Source organism: Chlamydotis macqueenii, chromosome 1, assembly GCF_036417535.1.
Source record: "Chlamydotis macqueenii isolate bChlMac1 chromosome 1, bChlMac1.mat, whole genome shotgun sequence".
NCBI lineage: Eukaryota > Metazoa > Chordata > Aves > Otidiformes > Otididae > Chlamydotis > Chlamydotis macqueenii.
Genome location: NC_141556.1, coordinates 55,767,244 through 55,786,357, shown reverse-complemented (window position 1 = coordinate 55,786,357; position 19,114 = coordinate 55,767,244). Strand labels below are relative to the sequence as shown.

The window sequence follows — 19,114 nt, the reverse complement described above, 5'->3', positions numbered from 1 at the left end:
ATCCTCGCCTCCATCTTCGCTTCCCTCACCCCGTGCGCGGCCTCCTCCCGCCAGGGGGCGCTGCCTCCCCTTCGGCGCCGTATTCCGCGCCGGGGGGCGGGGTCTCTTCGCGACAGCGGGGCGGGGCGGCCCGCACGCCGTTTTTTCCCCTTTCCCCGGGCTACCGGCAGGCACCCTGCCCCCGGGTGGCAGCCATCGCTCCCTCGCCGCAGCTGCCATGGCGAGCCCCGGCGCCGAGGAGGACCCGCTGGCCCGCTACCGCTCTCCGTTGGTGTCGCGCTACGCCAGCGCCGAGATGGGCTTCAACTTCAGCGAGAGGAAGAAGTTCGGCACCTGGCGCCGCCTCTGGCTCTATCTCGCCCAGGCTGAGAAGGTAACGGCGGGACGGGGCCACCTCCCTGCCCTGGCGAGCGACGGGGGCTGGGCCCGGGGTGGGCTGGGGGGAGCTGTCTTCACGCCCCCGGCCCGTGACCCCTGAGGGCCGGCGCGAGGGGGTGGCGGTTGGAGCCGTTTACTTTGCGGCCCCGGCTCGTTGGGTGTCCGCGGCGCGGGACCCCGCGGTCGCCGCCTTCCCAGAGCTGCTTGCCCTTGGGGAAACGAGAGCCAGCAGCGGCCCGGAGTCAGCGGGAGAAAACCGACCGGAGCAGCCTTCAGGCGCCCCTTCGCGTGTTTCGGGGGAGGGGGGGTGTGAGTGTGCAATCCCACTTTTACACAACCCTTCGTATGCAATCCTCCACGTACCTGTCATCCCTCAGCAAATCAGCTCTCCTGCCCTCATATCCTCCCCCTTGCACTTTTGCCTTCTTTGTGAAATCAGTTCTGTAAAAGCTTTCCTAAGCAGGTTTTTTTGGGAGGAGGTTGCCTTCAGAGCAAACATCAGTGTCCTTCTCTAGTGCTGGGCTGTTTGCTTTTCAGGAGATGTGACTGATGAGATGTGCTCTCCTGTTCAATCAGATTGCTGTCAGTCTGTGCCAGCTGGACCACCCCATTCATCTGCAGCCAGTTGTTCTTAGATAGCATTTATTTCTGAGATAAGTTCAGTTTTGGACAAAGCAAGCAGAACACTTACCCCAGAAATGCTTACCATATTTCTGACAGACCGAGCACCACAAAAAAAACCCCAAACCTGATAGCACAAAAGATTGGTATCTATTCAGCTATTAGGAAGCAGAGTCTGAGAGTATGTCTGTGTGATTGTAAGCTGTTGTGTTAGTAGAGCCTATGGAGTTAATATTTTTTAAATGTAGTTTAACCTAAACCTTATTTTGAATTTGGTCCCAATAAGGGGTATGCGTGCAGCCAATTATTGTTACTTAGTCACAATTATTGTTACAGTCACTTTTTACAATACGCTAACTTGATTCTTTGTGACTGAGATAAAGACTCGTATCAAGTTTTTGACTGTGAAAACACTGTAAGATGTTCCTGAAAAACAAAAAAAAAAACCACGCAAAACCACTCTGTCTTCTGAAGAGGATAGCTTTAGCTTTCACACTCACTAGTTGTCTATTGTTTTGTGCAGAGTCCTTCAGTTTCCATTTTTGAAGTACTGAGGTTGTTAGGATGCAGTCCGAGCAGTAGGCTTGGCTGTTACTGCTAGTGTAAGGGTAGAGAAGGAACAAGCAGTGGTGGTCCTGCTCCATTCAAGGATCGTACCACTACAGCGGCCTCATCAATAGTTTGCTGCACCAAATGTGATGGTTTAGAAGCTGAAGATGTAATTATACAGCTGTGTTAAATAGGAGTCACCTTCTGAAATACCGTATTGTCACAGTTGAGATGCTGGAGTGAGCAGACTGCAAATCCCATCTAGTATGTCGCTACCAAGAATGCATGTTTAAGGAGCTTTGCGTGTTCAAAGCATGATAATTTAAACACTGTCATATCAATTCCAGTAGGTAATCATCACTTTTTCTTCTGTTCATGAACAAAACACTTTGCACAACTTGTCCAACAGGAGAAAGCAAGCTGCTGAAAGAACCAGTGTGGGACTTACGGATTTCCACTCCCAAGCCCTGAACTTGAGGTTCCCATGTCTCTTGACCCTTTCCCTCCTGTTGCCATAGAGGTTTTTTTTCCCGGAAAGCAGAGATAGATCTTGCAATTTCTTGAGCACCCTTTTCATAGTAGGAAGAGGAAGACCACTATTTTTATCTGTCTCCTCGTTCCAGGGGAGTTTGTCTTCTGATGTCAGCTCTAGACTGAAAGAGGAAGAGTCAGCTACTTTCAGCACCTGTTAGCTCTGTCAGTGATCAGTTGGTGATAGATACAAGCAGTTTCCTCAGGTTCCTTCTTGCAGATACGTAATATTTCTTTCTGGGTGCATTACAAAAAAAAACCACAAACAAACAAAAAAACCTAATGAATGAACTATGGGCAATATTTACTCCAGTACTTATCCTCACTTTCAAGCTATTTTTATGTTGTTTCTTCAGTCATCCTTATTGTAAATAGATAACATTTATTTTTTGGATAAATTAAAAAAAAAAAGTAATGAATGAACTATGGGCAGTATTTACTCCTGTTTTGTAATAAATCAGAATATTAAGAAGATCTAACCGTAGATTTTTGGAAAGTTGCAGGGAAGTAGTAAAAGAGGGGACATGCAGTTTATTAATAAAGTTTTAGGTAAATTACAGGGCCAGGTAAATGGTTTCAGTATTCACCCTACTTACGGAGAAATTCTTGAGTAGTCCACTTAGAATATGTGAAATAAGAACTGAAAAATTATTTCACTGTAAACTGAATTAATGAGAAAATCTTTATGGTTTGTATTTTGTTCCTTACAGCAGGTAGTACCAGGAGTTTGAAAGAGGAGACTCAGCAAAATGTGTGGTTAGTAAGAGAGAACTCCTTAAACTAATATTTTTCCCATCTGAAGTCATTAAAGTTTGGTTTAAGAGCTGAAGTGTGTGAGTTCATACCTATCCCAAAACTCTAGTTTATTTTTTGCAACAAAAAATAATTTGTATTATGATACCTCTATTAATACCTTGTTCTTTTTTTCCAAATCTTGAGCTCTTGACCTATACAATACGTTTTTTGAAAGTACAAATTTCATTTCTTCCTTCTAGCAGAAGTAGCTTTGACGTCCTGCAGCATCACACTGACTAATAAAATGTTTTGTGTATGTGGAATCAGAATGTTTTCTCTCTTGTAAGAGTCTATAGTAGCCCTCAGTCTATTTTTTTTTGTTGTCCAATTTAAGTTTCATAATTTTTCTGTCATATATTCTTTATTAGATATCCTTTATTAGATGAGCAATCCAGTGATCTCGTTCTGTTTGCAGGAAACATTCCGTGCTCTGCCCTTTAGGAACAGGGATGAACAAACAGTCATAGTCGTTATAGTGGCGTGTGAAAGTATTGGAACAGCCTCAGAGGAATGGCACCTTAGAAGCACGACCTAGAGAGTGCATCACTGACCTGTAGTACTTTGGAGAAAACTCAGTGTTCTCCCCCAACTAGTTTCCCTACTTAGTTTTCTTAGGTAGACAGGTTTAAAGGATATTCAGTTGCCTTCTTCCTGAGGTACTGTCAGTATCAGCAAAAACTCATGGGGATGAGGCCTCACGTGATGTTTGTGGACACATAAGAACAGCATTTGCCTTGGCACTGCCCTACCTTGCATGTATTCCTATGACAAGTAGTCCCTTTCCTTGGGGATTATTTCTTTCCTCTCGGTATGGCTGTCAATGGCTGCATACTGCGGTCAGCTTTTCCCAGCAGATCATAGATGTGTGGACAAGGCGTGAGATTTTAATCTTGGCACAAAACTGTATTGCCTACTGAGTTGCCTGTGTGCTTTCAGTACACCTCAAAGACAGCAGTCAAGGGCCAGGTACTGTTCGTGTGGATAGTCGTAATTGTGTAATTACACTTGCAGCATCATATTTTAAGTTGTGTGAGTACTAATTATCTGATGAGGACCTTGAAGACACATCTGCTTCATTTGCTGTCTTCTATAGTTCCACATTCCACATCTGCAGAACATTTATTTTTTCACTCAGTTTGATTCTGAACAGAACAAGCTTTTGAAATGCTTTGTATCCTTGAAGCTTCCTGGCTGGTGACTTCTGATTACTAATGCACAAGACAATAGGAAAAGGCAGTAATGCCGAGTTCATTGTGAGACTTTTACACTCTCAGCATCAGGAAATGACATTTGTCTTGGCTTAGTTAGCTTGTGCAAGTATAGAGCTGTGCAACAGTTATACCAGTGTATAATTCTGTGCTTTGATACCTTACCCTGTTTTTAAGTCAGCTTGCTGAAAAAGTTTAGCAAATATTTTTAAATATGAACTAGGAGCATTTATCTCCTACTTCCAGATCGAGTAACTGATTTCCCAAGCTTCCAGATTCAGACTGAGATGAAGGACTTTAGGACTTTTGGAAAGGTAAAAACGTACGTACCTTTCCATATGTTCTAAACCTGCTGTTTGCAGCTGTGTATGTCTAGTTGTGATCCAAAGAGTTCTTCCTGATACAAGCTGGCTTGTTACATGGTAGGTGGTTTGTTCTTTACCCAAAGGGTAAATGTCATTAAAAGAAGTTAAAGCTATATTATTTTTATGTCACTTTTCCCCATGTGTCTAGTTTTCGTAGTTGTCACAGGGATGATAAATGACTGGGGGAAGTATGAAGCCCAAGAGGAACAGCTAAGCATGAACACTGTCCTATCCTGTTGGAAAAGATTGGAGAATGCTAGAACAAAACCACTTGCTGTTACAGCTTTTGATTTTGGCATATTGTCATGTTTCCTTGAGATGTCACATGGGACTAAATTATCTAAACAGCTTCTGTCTTAATTTGGATTGTCTCTTAAAGGCGAAAAGAAATAGAAAATTATTTTCACCTTGCAGTCACTGGGGCTTCCTATCACAGATGAGCAGATACAGGAGATGGAAGCAAATCTGGACAACATTGACTTCAAGATGGCAGCAGAGGAAGAGAAGAAGCTGCGTCACGATGTGATGGCCCACGTTCACACCTTTGCCCACTGCTGTCCAAAAGCTGCAGCCATCATTCACCTTGGAGCAACTTCCTGTTACGTAGGGGATAATACGGTAATATAACATTTTCAATTTTCTGCCTGCAGAGCTGAGTGAAACAAAGCTACAATCACTTGCTTGATGGCTCTTTATAAATTAATAATACACAGATTTTTGGGACACTTCTGTTAGTTTTACTGTTGAAATTAATTCCCCTTTATTCTAGCTACCCTGGGAAGGCAAGCTCCTCTTGCCTTCTTTCTTTTGATGCAAAGCAAGATATGTCTGGAAACTAACTGTTCCCTAAGCTCTGCTTGCATGTTAAATACTCAAGGAAGTAAGAGATTGTGAGTTGCAAAGACATGCAGAAATGTGTGAACTGTGAGTTGTGCCACGGGACAAGAGTTCACTGACTTAGAAAACAAGGCCATTTTTGGTATACACAGCTCGTGAGCTTTTAACTGCTGCTTGGAACTCCTGTATTAACTCAGAGCAAATAAAGCTTTTCAGTGACCCAGAGAATGCATAAATACGTTAACTGAAAAAGGAGGGACCACTGTTCTACAGAATTGTAAAATGTTTGGGAAAAACCTGTCTAAAACTGAGTGCAAACTAAAGCCTAATTTTTCAGTATATATTGCTGTTCACCAGTGTCCAAGTCACTGCAACTTCACATCCACTTTTGTTGTACAAGAAGTTACTGCGTGATTATTTTTACCCTACTCCTTTGCAAGCCTGTTTCACTTTTAGGTAATACCACTTTCCTTGTGACGCTTGGCACCTAGCTGTACCTCAGTCTCAAATGGAGGAGTAAAAATGATCAGGCTACTTACTTTTCCTGCTGCCTTTAGGCTACACTGCCTGTATTTTCCATTTGAGATGAATGATTTAGTCCGTCATTCCATGGGCATCAGGAGTATCCCAAAATAGTTGTTCATACCCAGTCAGTGGAAATGGGTCTTCTGTTGCACAGTGTGACTTTCTGTGGATAGAAGGAGCAAAGATGGATCCAACATTTTTGCCATAAGCAAGTTCACTGCAAGTTCTAGTGCAAGAAGGAAGCAGAGCTTTCATTATATGAGACTTCTGAGCAGACAGTTTTTTTGTCTGAGCAGACAATTAATTATCTGTATCCCCTCTGAGAGAAGCTGTTACATCTGGTCCTTCAGACTGGACGAGTGATGGTCAGACATGGCCTAAACTTTCTTTCTTTGCTTCTTTCAGGATCTGATTGTCCTCCGTGATGGATTTAACCTGCTGCTACCCAAGGTGAGAAGGCAGTTGCGTACAGTGTCTCAGAAGTGGGCAGCACTGATGTCCTGTGAATAGCCTGTGTTTAACATGGATTTTCCTAGGCCTTGCTAGGAAGCTAGGGGAAGCTGACTGTTTGGGTTATTCTCAAGGAAGGGAGAAGTTATTTTCCTTTCCTTTCCTAAGTCTTTCCCCAAAGCTTCTTTGCTCACCGTGGGAAATATAAGCAACTCCTTGTTTATCCGTGCCACAGGTACTAGTTTCAGAAAACAACTGTGTTGCTCTCAGACTCAGCTTAGGCATCCCCTTAACTATATTTCTAGGAGTGTCAGCATTCAAGAAGCTATATAATAAAATTTTCTGAGGTCAAATCTAGTGAGAGTGTAGTGCAGTGTTGTCTGTCCAACCTGAGTGTCTTGGCACCCAATTTGCCCTGAACTGTAAATGTGTCGGTTACACCCAAGGGATAAACCAGCTATAACCTTGGGTTGGACACGAGGACTGGCTTGGTTTGAGCTGAAGTCCAGCCACTTGTATCATCTGTTGCTTGAGTTTTGTAGCAAGTAATAATTATGTACATGCCCTGATAAAATGAAGCACAGCGTATTCTACACTTAGAGGGGGGTATTCAAGGATTGCACAGTTGCTTCCCTCCCCTTTTTCGCACAGTAGTGTTGTGCTTAAGCATGCTAGCTTCTGCCTTTTTTTTTTTTTTTTTTTTTTCTTCTCACTCTGTCTCTTTTCTGTCCTTCCTGCATCCACCAGCTCGCAAGGGTGATCAGCCGGCTGGCCGACTTTGCTGAGAAGTATGCTGCCCTGCCTACTCTGGGCTTCACTCACTACCAGTAAGTAGCCATCAGCCTTTGCTTTCACTTTATTGGCTGTGCTTCGGTTAAATTGACCTGCTGCTGCTTTTTTTCATCCTTCTTTTCCCTGTCTCTGACCAGTGGTAGTTGGTACTGCCAGATGTCTTCAAGACATTGTTGGTAGTTGAGAAAAGGAGTATGTGCCGAACTCCAGCCTTGTCTCAGGAAATTGAACTGGTGCTTTGTCTAGCTGTCAGTAGCTGTTTTAACACAGGTCCATAAGGAATGACTTCTCAGCAAACATAGTTTTGTATACTCTGGGCTGTTTCAAAAAGCATGACTGGGAATTGCAGCAAGCCTGTCTTCCAGTCACATTTTCTTTATGTTTGTTCTTCTGTCAGTTTAGTTAGTTTCAGCTGCAGCTTAGAAAGGTTTGTTACTGGCTGCTTGTTATTACAGCTACTCTGTCACTATAGCTGAAGCTTTCTTCTAAAGTGATTATTCAGAATCCATCAGTGTTCATACATCTGTATATGGATCCTTGGGAAAAATCAGGAAGAATTTCTTCAGTTTAATAGGATGATACTATTTACTGTCTCTTGAGAAACTTCTACTTCTTGTGCAGCACTTCTGACATTGACTTCTTTTAAGATAGGAAGAGAATAGAGTATTTTTAGGCAGACTGTTGAGTCAAAGGACAGCGAGATCTGGATAGGTCTGTTGTTGAGGTAGATTGATCTGCTGCTTCACAAAGACAGTTTGCTTTCAGAGACATTAAACTGTACACCTTGAGGTAAGCCTGGGTCTTCTACCCTGGTGATACGGAACACCGGAGGCAGGGAAATTAAGCACAGGTCATGTCAGACTCGGTGTCTGGCACTTTAAAATTTCTCCCAAAGGAGAGTGAGGGCATCAGGTCAGGTCTCTGAGTCATTGTCTTGCTGTATATGCTATGTCAGTTCAATCAGCTCTAGTCCTAGGACCCTCTTCGTTTACAGATTTTTGGAGGGGTATCCTCTGGGCTTAGTTTCATCTTGGCTTTTGGAAAGAGTACAAAGGAGTGTTCAAGAAGTGTATGCAAGGCAAAGTAATAAAAACTAAGGTGAAGAAGGTACTAATACCTCAGCCTTTTCTGTGTCCTTTGTCAGCAGCCCCATTTACGAACAGGTCCATATTTTCCCTACCCTTCCTTTTGCTGCTTACGTACTTGCAGAGGCCTCTCTTTTTTGCCTTTCACATCCCCCATCAGATTAAACTGCAGGTGGGCTTTGGCTTTTCTAACCTCATCCCTGCACTGTTGGGCAGTTTCTCTGTATTCCTCCCAGATCACCCATCCCTGCTTCCAATCTCATGTGCTTCCTTTTTATGTCTGAGCTTGAATCCAGAGCACCTTATTCATGTGCATATGCTTTTCTGAAATAGTATAGAGGTTGTCTTTGGAGTTCATGTGGATAATTTGAAATATTTCAACTTCCAGGTTCTGCGTAACACTCCAATTTTCTCCTCAAAGAATTTGCAGGGGGTGGTGTGGTTGAAGATGCAGATATTTATTTCAAGGTCTTACAAAAAATACTGCCTGAGAGTATTGTTAATTATTGCACGTTTGCCCAGAGGCTGAGGAATGCGTTTTTATAAATAAAAAGGAACAGCGCTTTAGAGAAATAATTTAAAATCGGAACACGTACACAGGTGTTTCCGCTCTGAGAATTTGACACCAGTGAGCTGTACGTTAGCCAGGATGCCCCCTGCGCCCTGAGGGAGCAGAATTAGGGTGTGGGGTAGACGCACCCCCGTTTCTCCCAGCTCCCCCGGCTTCTCCCTGCTGCGGGCAGAGCCTCGGGCGCGGCGCGGGCCGGCAGGGGGCGCCCTCCGCCAGCGGAGCCGCCGCGGCGGGAAGCGGGAGCCCGGGAGGCCGGGCCGGGCGTCACCCTGACCGGGGCTTTACCGCTTAACGGGGTTCTGGAAAAACGCCGTGAAACTCGGTTTAGATGTTCTGTGAGCCTCCAGTCACTTCTCCTTAAGAAACTCTTAAAAGCTGTAGTAGTGCAACACCTTCAGATGCCCATTCTCAGGTGTTTCTTAACACATACAGAAACTGCAATTACTGTTTTCTCTTGTTGTAATTACATCTAATTCCTGAAAAGAAACCAGTACCATTTACTGGTGATATATATGTGCTGTTACATCATCCTGCATAAACCAGATCTTTTAAATTTCTGCTCAGAGGAGGCAGAGACACCAACCTGCAAGGAGGTCTTGCCGTGAACAGTAGACTGGTCAGCAAAGTGTGGTCCTTGTGGAGTTATTGTGCAAATTGTCAATGAGTTGCACTCTGTTGTTGGTTGTTTTCAGACCTGCACAGCTCACCACTGTGGGGAAACGCTGCTGCTTGTGGATACAGGACTTGTGTATGGACCTGCAGAACCTGGAGCGGGCTCGGGATGACCTGCGCTTTCGGGGTGTAAAAGGCACCACTGGCACTCAAGCCAGCTTCTTGCAGCTCTTTGAGGGAGACCATAGTAAAGTAAGTCAGACAGCCCAGGGTGTAGACTTGCAGTCTTGACAATTCTCCCCTCTGGAATGCTATTTTGTTTGGGGGAATATGGAGATTTTGGCATCAAATTCACAAGGGCACTGCAATCCCTCTGGGGCCCACTGACAAGGCCCCGTGTGAAAGCGAGCAGAATTTGGGGAGGGGGTGCTTCTCAGCAAGTGTAACATTTGTTGACAGCAAACTGAGAAAAGCAAAAGATTTTTTTGCTGTTGCGGATCTTACTGAGTTGTTGCATTCTGAGCTCTTGTTTTGTTTTTTTTTTCATCCTAAGGTTGAAGAGCTGGATAGATTAGTGACTGCGAAGGCAGGATTTAAGCGGTATGTAACAAGCACACTTAGTCACGATGTTATCAAAGTGTAATTCCTGCTGTCTGTGTTGGCCCAGATTCTACTAGCTGCTGAACTGACATTTGTGCTGTTGTTGACTTATCTCCCCTTGCCATCTTCCGTCCCCAGTTGCAGCTTCCCACAGGAAACTTCACCTCCTAAATAGGCCACTGTCTCCCTGTCAAAGCACGGCTGTCCATTTTTCCTCTGCTTTTTTCTGTCCATCTGTGTGCTGCCCAGAATTGATGGCCTGCATCCAAAGTTGTTCTCATCAGGGCAGAATGAGAGCCCTCCCCTTTAGAGCCGTGTCACTCCTTGCTCAAAGTCTTGCGGTACAATTGTATGTGTCTGGAGCACTCAACTTCTGTGCTTACTTCTAGGTCTTATATGGTCACAGGGCAGACCTATAGTCGCAAGGTGGATATTGAAGTCCTGTCTGTGCTGGCCAGTCTGGGGGCGTCTATACACAAGGTGAGCGCCCTATTTGTGTACATCAGGAAGCGGGGGAAACATTTTAGATCTTAAGGTGAAGGTGCTCATGCTGCAGAATGCTTTTCTCAAGAAATGTTAATTGGTGTTGGTTATTCAGCTATTCTCTATGATCGTGGAAATTCACTGCTGGGTACATGCCTGGCAGTCAGACCTCAAAAATCTTAAGACCAGTGGCAAATAAAGGATCTGCTCAGTAGATTTGCTAAGACGGGTTAACAAATCCCATGCCAGATATTAGTCTAATCTATGCTAAATTGATCCAATTAGAGTAAATGTCTTTCCTGGTGGTGTATGAGTTTTTAAATTTCACCATTTGCCCCTAGTTAATTGCTTCTCTAATAATGGTGTTATTCTCTCTGTCCTTGTGGATTCTTTTCATTGATTTATCTCTGTTCCCTTGCTGCTCCTCCTGTGCTAAAGTGATCTGTGGTATTTTCTTCTGGTTTAGTTTTGTAGGCTGGCTGGTTCAGTGAGCACACATTATCTGTGTTTGCAAATCACTGTGTAATTTTGTTATGCATTGTCACTGTGTTCTCTCCTGGTATATCTTCCATTCCCTGCAAACATTTGCCCTTCTTGGAGTCCTATTCTAGTACAGTGGACATCTTTTTTTCCTTATGCTTTCTTGACTGGCGTTTATAGACCAGGAAGTATGATTTTTTTAACATGTTTTTTCTTTTTTTTTAATTTTCACTGTGTTCCCAATTTACTTCTCAGACACAGATGCAAACAGTTCTCTGAGAACACTAACAGGAGTATATATTGGTGTGCATTAGTTTGGTTCTGTTTGTTAATTTCTTGGGCTTTTTTCTAGATTTGTACTGACATTCGTCTTTTGGCCAACCTGAAGGAGATAGAGGAGCCTTTTGAGAAAGACCAGATTGGTAAGAGATGGGAGACATTTCTTGGACCAGTGTATGTGTCTTTGCATTTACGTTGGTGAAGCCTCTTGAGCAAACTTAGAAATGTCACTGACAGAAGTTGTTTTAAATTAACTAAGGTTTGACATTGTTAGTATTCTGGGGTCCTTTTTTAAAGGGGAAAAGAAAAAAAGGCACTTTACCCTAAGATTTCTGGATATTAAGTAATTAAAATCAAATTTGTATTCCTGCGCTTCCTGGGTCTGGGGGGAGAGCAGAAGCAGTCATGTATTCCCCACAGAGGAAGACTTGGGTCTGAGGAGTACTTAGTGTTTTCCATTCCTCATGAAGTTAACTGGAGCTGTGGGTTTTCAGCTTGAGTCAGCGTTTTGGTCTTCATAAACAGACAAATTTGGAACAATTAAACTAGGCTGGACACTTGCCAGAAGAATACCAATGATGTGATTTTGACATTGGTAAAAGGGGAGAAGGAAATGCTGAGTTTTGGCTCTTGGCTGGAAGAAAGTTCAGCAAGCACCCTAAATAGTTGCATAAGATTGAACTGGCAAATTAAGCCTTAGTCGTATCTGCATTCTGTGGTTGGTTTTGATATCTGTTCACCAGAGCAATGGGCAGCAATATCAGTACCTGACTTTGAAGGACAATGTTACTGAGCAGATGTGGTCTTGAGCACTGCTGAAGTTGCCATGGGTAGCCTAGAGAGATGGTGCTAAATACTGCATTAAAAATGAAGTCCATTTCTTCTTTTTATATGGTAGTACTACTTCTGTTTTGGAGAATTGCAAAATATGCTCTCAGTTTTTTTTTTCTCCCCACATTTGGATGTTTCAAATCTGAAGGGGAAGTGTGGTGGTGTCATTTTCTGTTATTCCATTTTGTCCTTAGAAAATCATTATGTTTTGAGGCTTTCATCCAAAATATCATTTTTCTTATCTGGAGGAGGACTGTCATCTCTCCTTCCTGAATGCACTACTTCTATGTCCTGTTTCCATCACACTTTCTGCTTTCACAGGTTCAAGTGCTATGCCTTACAAGAGGAATCCAATGCGTTCAGAACGCTGCTGCAGCCTGGCTCGACACCTGATGACTCTGGTGCTGGACCCCCTCCAAACAGCCTCTGTGCAGTGGTTTGAGCGAACGTTGGATGACAGTGCCAACAGGTTTGTTTAGATCGTGCAGTGCAGCAATTTCAGAAGGTCTTGTGCAGGGAGGTCCTTTGATGTATTTAGAAAATACTATTTTTAAACTAAAACCACAAGTTACCACCTTGATGAAAAGCAGTCTCAATAGAATCTAGAGACTGCAAACTGGTTTCCTCTCTAAGATCAGATGAAAACTGTTAGGTGTTTTTAACGTCAAGATCTTCTGCAAGGTAAACCAGCAGAGAGAGGGAGGGGTGCAGAAGCCATGGTAATAAATTGCTCTTGTAGTCTTCCTGTTTCAACAGCATAGCATAACAATACTCAAATTTCTCAAATATTCCTCCCTGTCTGTTTTAAATGTGGTTTTTTTTTTTATCCTGCTCCTCTTCACTTCTTTAAGAATAATTAAACATTTTATCTATAATCCCTTAACCCTCCAAATAATATAACAAAACTTATATTCATCTATTTACAAGTAGTTCAGATCGCAAAGAAAGAGCAGAAACATTATTTTTTTTAAGTAATGTTTCATGAAAACCTGTGCATGTCTTTTAGACATTGCACAGCAAACTTTGCTTTGTTTTCTAGTTCTTCATTATGACTATTTTGAGATGAGAAGTTATCTATAATTATTATCAAGTAAATTACAGCAATTAAATGCAATGCTTCTATCTTCTAGTTAATATTAAATTTGCATAAAGCTCATATTTACCTTTGAAATGTTTTCATTTCAAAATAGTGTTCTGTTGCAGAATTTGATCTCCAAAAATCTTAGAATCTTTAGATTTCTAAGATATGGGGCTTGTGGAACAATGAACAATGGCAGTTTTGGCTATAGACTAGTGTTAAGATCATTGATGAGAATGTTATTTTTAAAATATCTCCACAAACATAATGTCTGCATAAGATTTTGTGAAAGCGTAGATCTTTTCCCAAAAGGACTTCACTCCACAGCTGCTTGTCTTGTTAAGAAAATAGCTGCATAGGCAGCAGAAAACAATATAAGTTTAAGAAATTGGATACTGGTTGATATGGTGTATTTCTTTCCTAATAGCTACCACGTGCTGAGAGATGTACTGGAATGTTTCAAATTTTATTTTCACCTCATCTAATAGAAGGGGTCATTTGTCCACTTTGTAATCCAATTTTAAAAATCTGCGCCTTGGATTTTTCTTGTTAAAGCTATATATAGTGTTTTGAAATTAGTGCAAGCCAGAGAAAATGCAATCAACCTACAAAACAGCAAAATCCTTTGAAGAGAGTGTGATAGAATAGGGGGCCTTAAATGTAGCACAAGATTCAAGTACTTGTGTATTTTAAAAGATCACAGTTTAGAATGGGCCAGGCACTGCTGCCACAGATGGATGGTGCTGTAATTGCTGCACTGTGATGCAGAGCCTTTTGCCCAATACAACTCAGTCCCCACTACTCCTCTCCTTTCCCTTCTTTCCTTTTTGTCATTCCTTTTTTGTCAGGAGCCTCCTTTGTGACTAGGAGCTGGTCTCTTGGAGGAAGCCTCACCAAATGCATGGATCACTTTGGAAGTTCCCTGCTGAGCACAGCTAGGCACAGCATGAGTGTGCAGCATGTCTTACTCCTGGAGGGGCAGGATCAGTAGACAAGGCAACACAAGACACAGGGGAAGATGGTCTCATGTGTTTGGTAGCTCTGTAAATTGCTGCCCACTTTCATAGCTGTGTGATCACTGAACTATCCTGGAGCTTTCTGTCTGTGCCTTTACCCTTTCTCTTCCTCCTTTCTCTCTGTACTGACAAAAAAAAAAAAAAAGGAAAAAAAAAAAGGAAAAAAAAAAAAACCCTACCTTCTCCCCAGCTTGAGAGCTACTGCTATGAGATGTTCCTACGAGATGTTCCTGCTATGAGATGCTTTCCTGGTTGTGATGTTTAAGCAACAAAAAACACCCATAGGGAGAACGGTTCCAGGGCCACGGTAATGCTATTTACAGAATTATTTACGAAAACTAAAGAGCTGGATCTGAGGTAGGCTGGAACATGGCTTCATTGCTAACTGGGGCCCTGGGTATGTGTGTTTCATAGGCGCGTGTGCCTTGCTGAGGCTTTCCTCACAGCTGACATCATTCTGAGTACACTGCAGAATATCTCCGAGGGACTTGTGGTATATCCAAAGGTAAAGCAGGAGATAATGCGTGCGGCTGCATAGCTGCAACTATGCCAAAGTGTATAAAAATCCCCCCACTCAAAGGATTACATTTTTATCTGTTAGTTCAAACGGTTTCTGAATTGTGCTTTCCATTCTCACTATATTCTCAATGTTTGCAGGACAGACATGAAAGGGTACTTGTTGAAGATAAGATAGATACTCTCAAGGCAGATTTCATACAGTAACTTACCTACAGGTTAAAAAAAAAAAATCCATTGCACATCTTTTACACAGTAACGTCCCTTACAAGACATAGCTTCTAAGTGTTATCAGCCTCAATACCTGGGTTTCCAGAGCTAAGTTCAAAAAGATAAATTATCTTTGCATCATTGTCCAGTCCTGGAGATTCAAAGGGAGAGGAAAGCTTCACTAGGAGTCCCAGTGGTCTACAGAATTACTACAATGCTGTTTCTTTTTTGTCTCCCTTTTTTTTTTTCCTTCTGTTTTTTTTTTCGTTTTGTTCGTTTGTTTTTGCTTAAGGTGATTGAGAGGAGGATCCGGCAGGAGCTGCCATTCATGGCCACAGAGAATATAATCATGGCAATGGTGAAAGCAGGGGGCAATCGTCAGGTACAAATGCAGTCAAAAATACCTTTCTTCACTGCCTAGCATTTCACTCCTGAGAAACAAAAGTACTTGGACTCTTCTCCTGACTATCTCACCTTTCTGTGTTTTCCACCTACTCCTACGGAGTTATTAACACTACACTAATGCTGCAAAGCCAGACTCTGCTCTCTGAGGAGAGAGCAGTTGGGGAGATCCGTATTTTCTGTTAGGAACACTGTGTGTTTGAGCTAATCTCGCTGTCTGTGCTGGAGAAGAGGGAAGACCTATTTTTATATTAGATACTCGTGGGCGTTTTGCTTTTGTAAATGTTTGAAGGAACTTGGAACACAGGCCAGGCTTCTTTACATGGAACATGTTGGCAGTTGGCTACCTTCTAAATTGAAAGAATGAATCAGTGCTGTTAATGAAAAAACATTCTGAACCATTCATTCATGTGTCACTCTTCCCTAATTCAGTATTGTACTTTTTATTATTAACTTTGTTTATGGTCTTCATTCAGTTTTCTGTGTCCAAGCAAACTGAAATAAAATGGTTTTGTTAGTAAATAAATCCAGGCACAATTAGATTCTATTTCCTTGCTATTTAATTTCACAATTCAGTCTTAAACTGATAATCAAATTTACATCTTAATAAAGCAACGTATTTTCACTTACCTTTAGATAGTGCTTTTTCCTTCTATGATTATTTTCACATCAGGGACAAAAGTTGAACTTGCAATATAGCAATAGCGGCGGGGTTTGCTAGAAGCTTTTAGTAGGATGTGTGGTTCTAGTTATCTGAAACAATTCTGGCAACTCACTCATGATGCTAGTCAGGAAACATCCTTCCCCCTGCCCCCGCTGTGTCTCTGATGTTTGTCACTGCATTGGTCAGTAAGCTAACTAAACATATTAAGGGTCACATCATGTGGTTAAGTTTCATTATCTTTTCAGCTAATTCTGTTTCTAAAGTATCCTGTACTTACCTAAACACTCATCTCTATTTCCATTACATTGAAGAGCAAATTAAATTTGTGTTTGTTATTGGTCTAACTTCTTTCTGGTGCTGTTTAATTACAAATCTAGAGAGTTTAGTACACTTAAAAGATCTGTTCTTATTCACATTAGTGTGTTCCATTTTAATTTGCTGTGAACTCTGGAACAGCACATTTTCTATGCTTTCCCACCTCATAGCATAGAAATTCACTTCCTTTCCTCACTATTAAACAGCTCTCTCCCCTAAACATCCAGAAGACAGATCTGTTCACACAAGTCAGGTCAGTGCTGATGCAAGGTAGCATTTGGATGGAGGAAAGAAGAAACGGGAGATAATTTTCCTCCTAATTGGAGGCAGACCAAGGATAATACATTTGAGGAGAAGATTCTTACATGGCTGTAAATACAGCCACGACTGTATTTTAGGGCCAGCATGGCAGCATCTGATTTTGCAGGCGGTCCCTGAATACAGTTGCATTCCTTTGTTTTTGCAGATTGTTTCCACAGGAAGTTAAGGGATTAGGAAGTCTTTCAGAAAAATTGTTATAAGGGTTTTGCCAGTCTTAGTGCTGTGTGAGGGTTCTTTGGGAGAGAATGTCTTTAAGGCACTCAGGTTTTTAAGGGTTTTATTTCCTCCAGTCTATCCTTATGTAAGCCATGGTTTACATAGTCTCACTGCTTGTTAAGTTGGACAGGTTCTTTTCTTTTCCCTTTTCCAACTCTGTAGATGTTTTACGTTTTTTACAACTAAAAAAAATCCTGTAATGACTCCTAAGAGTATTTGGGGAATTTGAAGAAGTGTAAAGGATTCCAGTGTCGTAACTTTGTGGTATAGTTGAACAGGGAACGTATGTGTCATTCAGACTGTTCTCGCCTCAAAGCGCAGATGTGGGAGGATGAAGAAAATCTTGGTTTTATAGAGTGGTATACGAGACACTGCAGTCCAAGCTGTCTCTCATTTGTATGCTTCCAGTGCAGTACGCTTTGATGTTTTTCCCTCCTGCACAAGTGAGTGGGATGAACGTGTGCTGTTAGTAGCAATGGAGTGACTTTTTTCTTTTCCCCTCCTTTTCCCCCTGCTCCTACAGGATTGCCACGAGAAGATTCGCGTTCTCTCCCAGCAAGCAGCTGCTGTTGTGAAACAGGAAGGGGGTGATAATGACTTCATAGCCCGTGTCCGTGGTGATCCTTACTTCAGCCCTATCCATAAACAACTTGAAAGCCTGTTGGATCCCTCCTCCTTCACTGGGCGTGCTCCACAGCAGGTAGAGTAGAGGGAAGAGGCTGCAGGTGTTACAGGTTGTAATGCAATGTGTTGTTTAATCCTGCATCCTCTTGTGTGCCAGAGAGCGTACACGTCCTCTGCCCATACTACTAAGGCAGACACATTTCTCTCTTTTGTTTTCCTTGGGCTTCACATTTTTGACCCTGGGCGTATCAGGCTGCTGGGTGTCTCTGTGAAACAGAGACCCCAGTGAGACAAGCATGTCTGAATGGGGAGGAGGAGGGAACCCTTTCTCTTACTAATTTTCTCTTTCCCCATCTTTCTTGAATAGGTGGCAAAGTTTCTGAAGGAGGAGGTTCGACCAGCGCTGATTCCATACCAAAGCAAGATGGGTGGGAAAATTGAGCTGGCACTTTAGGAATATTCTGGAAAGGTGTGTGGGTAGAGGAAGATAATAAAAGCCTTATTGAACCAGGTCTGTTTACTGTGTCATGTTATTTTGGTTCTCTACAGTACATTTAACCCCTAGAGCTTACAGCCACCTTGATTCCAGATGGGCTTTTCATTCTTTGTCTGCTGTTTAATCAAGCCTCCGCCTATTGTGTGCCGAGTTACTGAGAAACGCTTGACTGTGACAAGTTAACTTTATCAGAGTACCTTTCATTGGCCGCTTGCAGAGAGCACTGACAGCTGTTTAAAGAGCAATGCCAGGTGCTGCCTGACTTGTTGAAGAGCAGTGGTAGGGGGAAACTGAGCCCACTCCCATTTCCGTGTTATTCATCTGCTCTTAAGCTTTCTCCACAGGTGTCCTAAAGATTATAAAAGGTTGTTCTGCCTGAGTACTGTGATTTCGGGAGCAAATAGGCCAAAATGTTCAATGAATAATGAAAGGGAGAGGCCATGGAACAACTTGGCTTATCAAACTGGTGGTACTTCATTGCTCTCTTGCTGGTTTAATGCTGCACCTTTGGCTCTGTAGTGTCTGAAAACTGTACAGGTGTGGGTTAGGAACCAGCCATGGTAATTTGGTCCTTGGCTGTAGATGCTTGCTAGTGAATGTCAGGTGGACTCTGGCATGTGAAACTCACTATCTGCTGCAAGTAAGTTTTATCTGATAAGGAAAGAAAAAAGTTGTGGGAATCATGGGATGCTAGAGGGATTCAAGAGCTTTGATAGTCTTATTTTTGACCCTGAATATTCTGTTTGTAAGGTCTGTGCTTTACTGGATATTCAGTACTGGCCCAAACTCTTCTCTCTATGACTTAAACTGGAATGATTCCTTTACCTCTTCTTCCAGTGTTGCTGCGTTACACCCCACTTCTTTTGCTTCAGTGCAATGAAAAGCTCCCTCTTACCTCTGTATTTATTCAGACTCTCAGAGATTACATGCTCAGAATTATTTGATTCTTTTTTGAGTGCGATTGCTGGAGAGAATTAAGCAGAACTAATTGAAATAAGCTACCTGCTCTTCTTGAGGCCGTCATTGTTTGAAGAGGATTTCAAAACACAGTATGTTTTAATGAGGCTTGTCTATATTAAGTAGTCAGGGAAGTGGAAAGCTTCAGGTCATGATCTCCCCTCATCTAGACTGCTCTGGCTTTACCTTGCCTCTAGACTACGGCATCTGAAATGTCCCAAACATTTGTGAGTTTTATGGTGTTTAAAATATTTTGCCTGCTCATGCAATTACCATTTAATTAGCCATCTGTTTGAAAAGGATAACT

The 19,114-nt window shown here is 42.4% G+C and overlaps 1 protein-coding gene across 1 annotated transcript; it reads left to right on the top strand.

The window, feature by feature from the left end:
• The first annotated feature begins 159 nt into the window (after positions 1-159).
• Positions 160-17,866, top strand: ADSL (adenylosuccinate lyase). The gene is made up of 13 exons (XM_086752596.1): positions 160-373; positions 4,862-5,065; positions 6,215-6,259; positions 7,007-7,086; positions 9,400-9,571; positions 9,873-9,919; positions 10,309-10,399; positions 11,235-11,304; positions 12,314-12,461; positions 14,501-14,591; positions 15,105-15,194; positions 17,254-17,430; positions 17,722-17,866. The coding sequence occupies exons 1-13, from the start codon at positions 218-220 to the stop codon at positions 17,806-17,808; spliced, it is 1,458 nt and encodes a 485-aa protein (XP_086608722.1). The 5' UTR covers positions 160-217; the 3' UTR covers positions 17,809-17,866.
• The last annotated feature ends 1,248 nt before the right edge of the window (positions 17,867-19,114 follow it).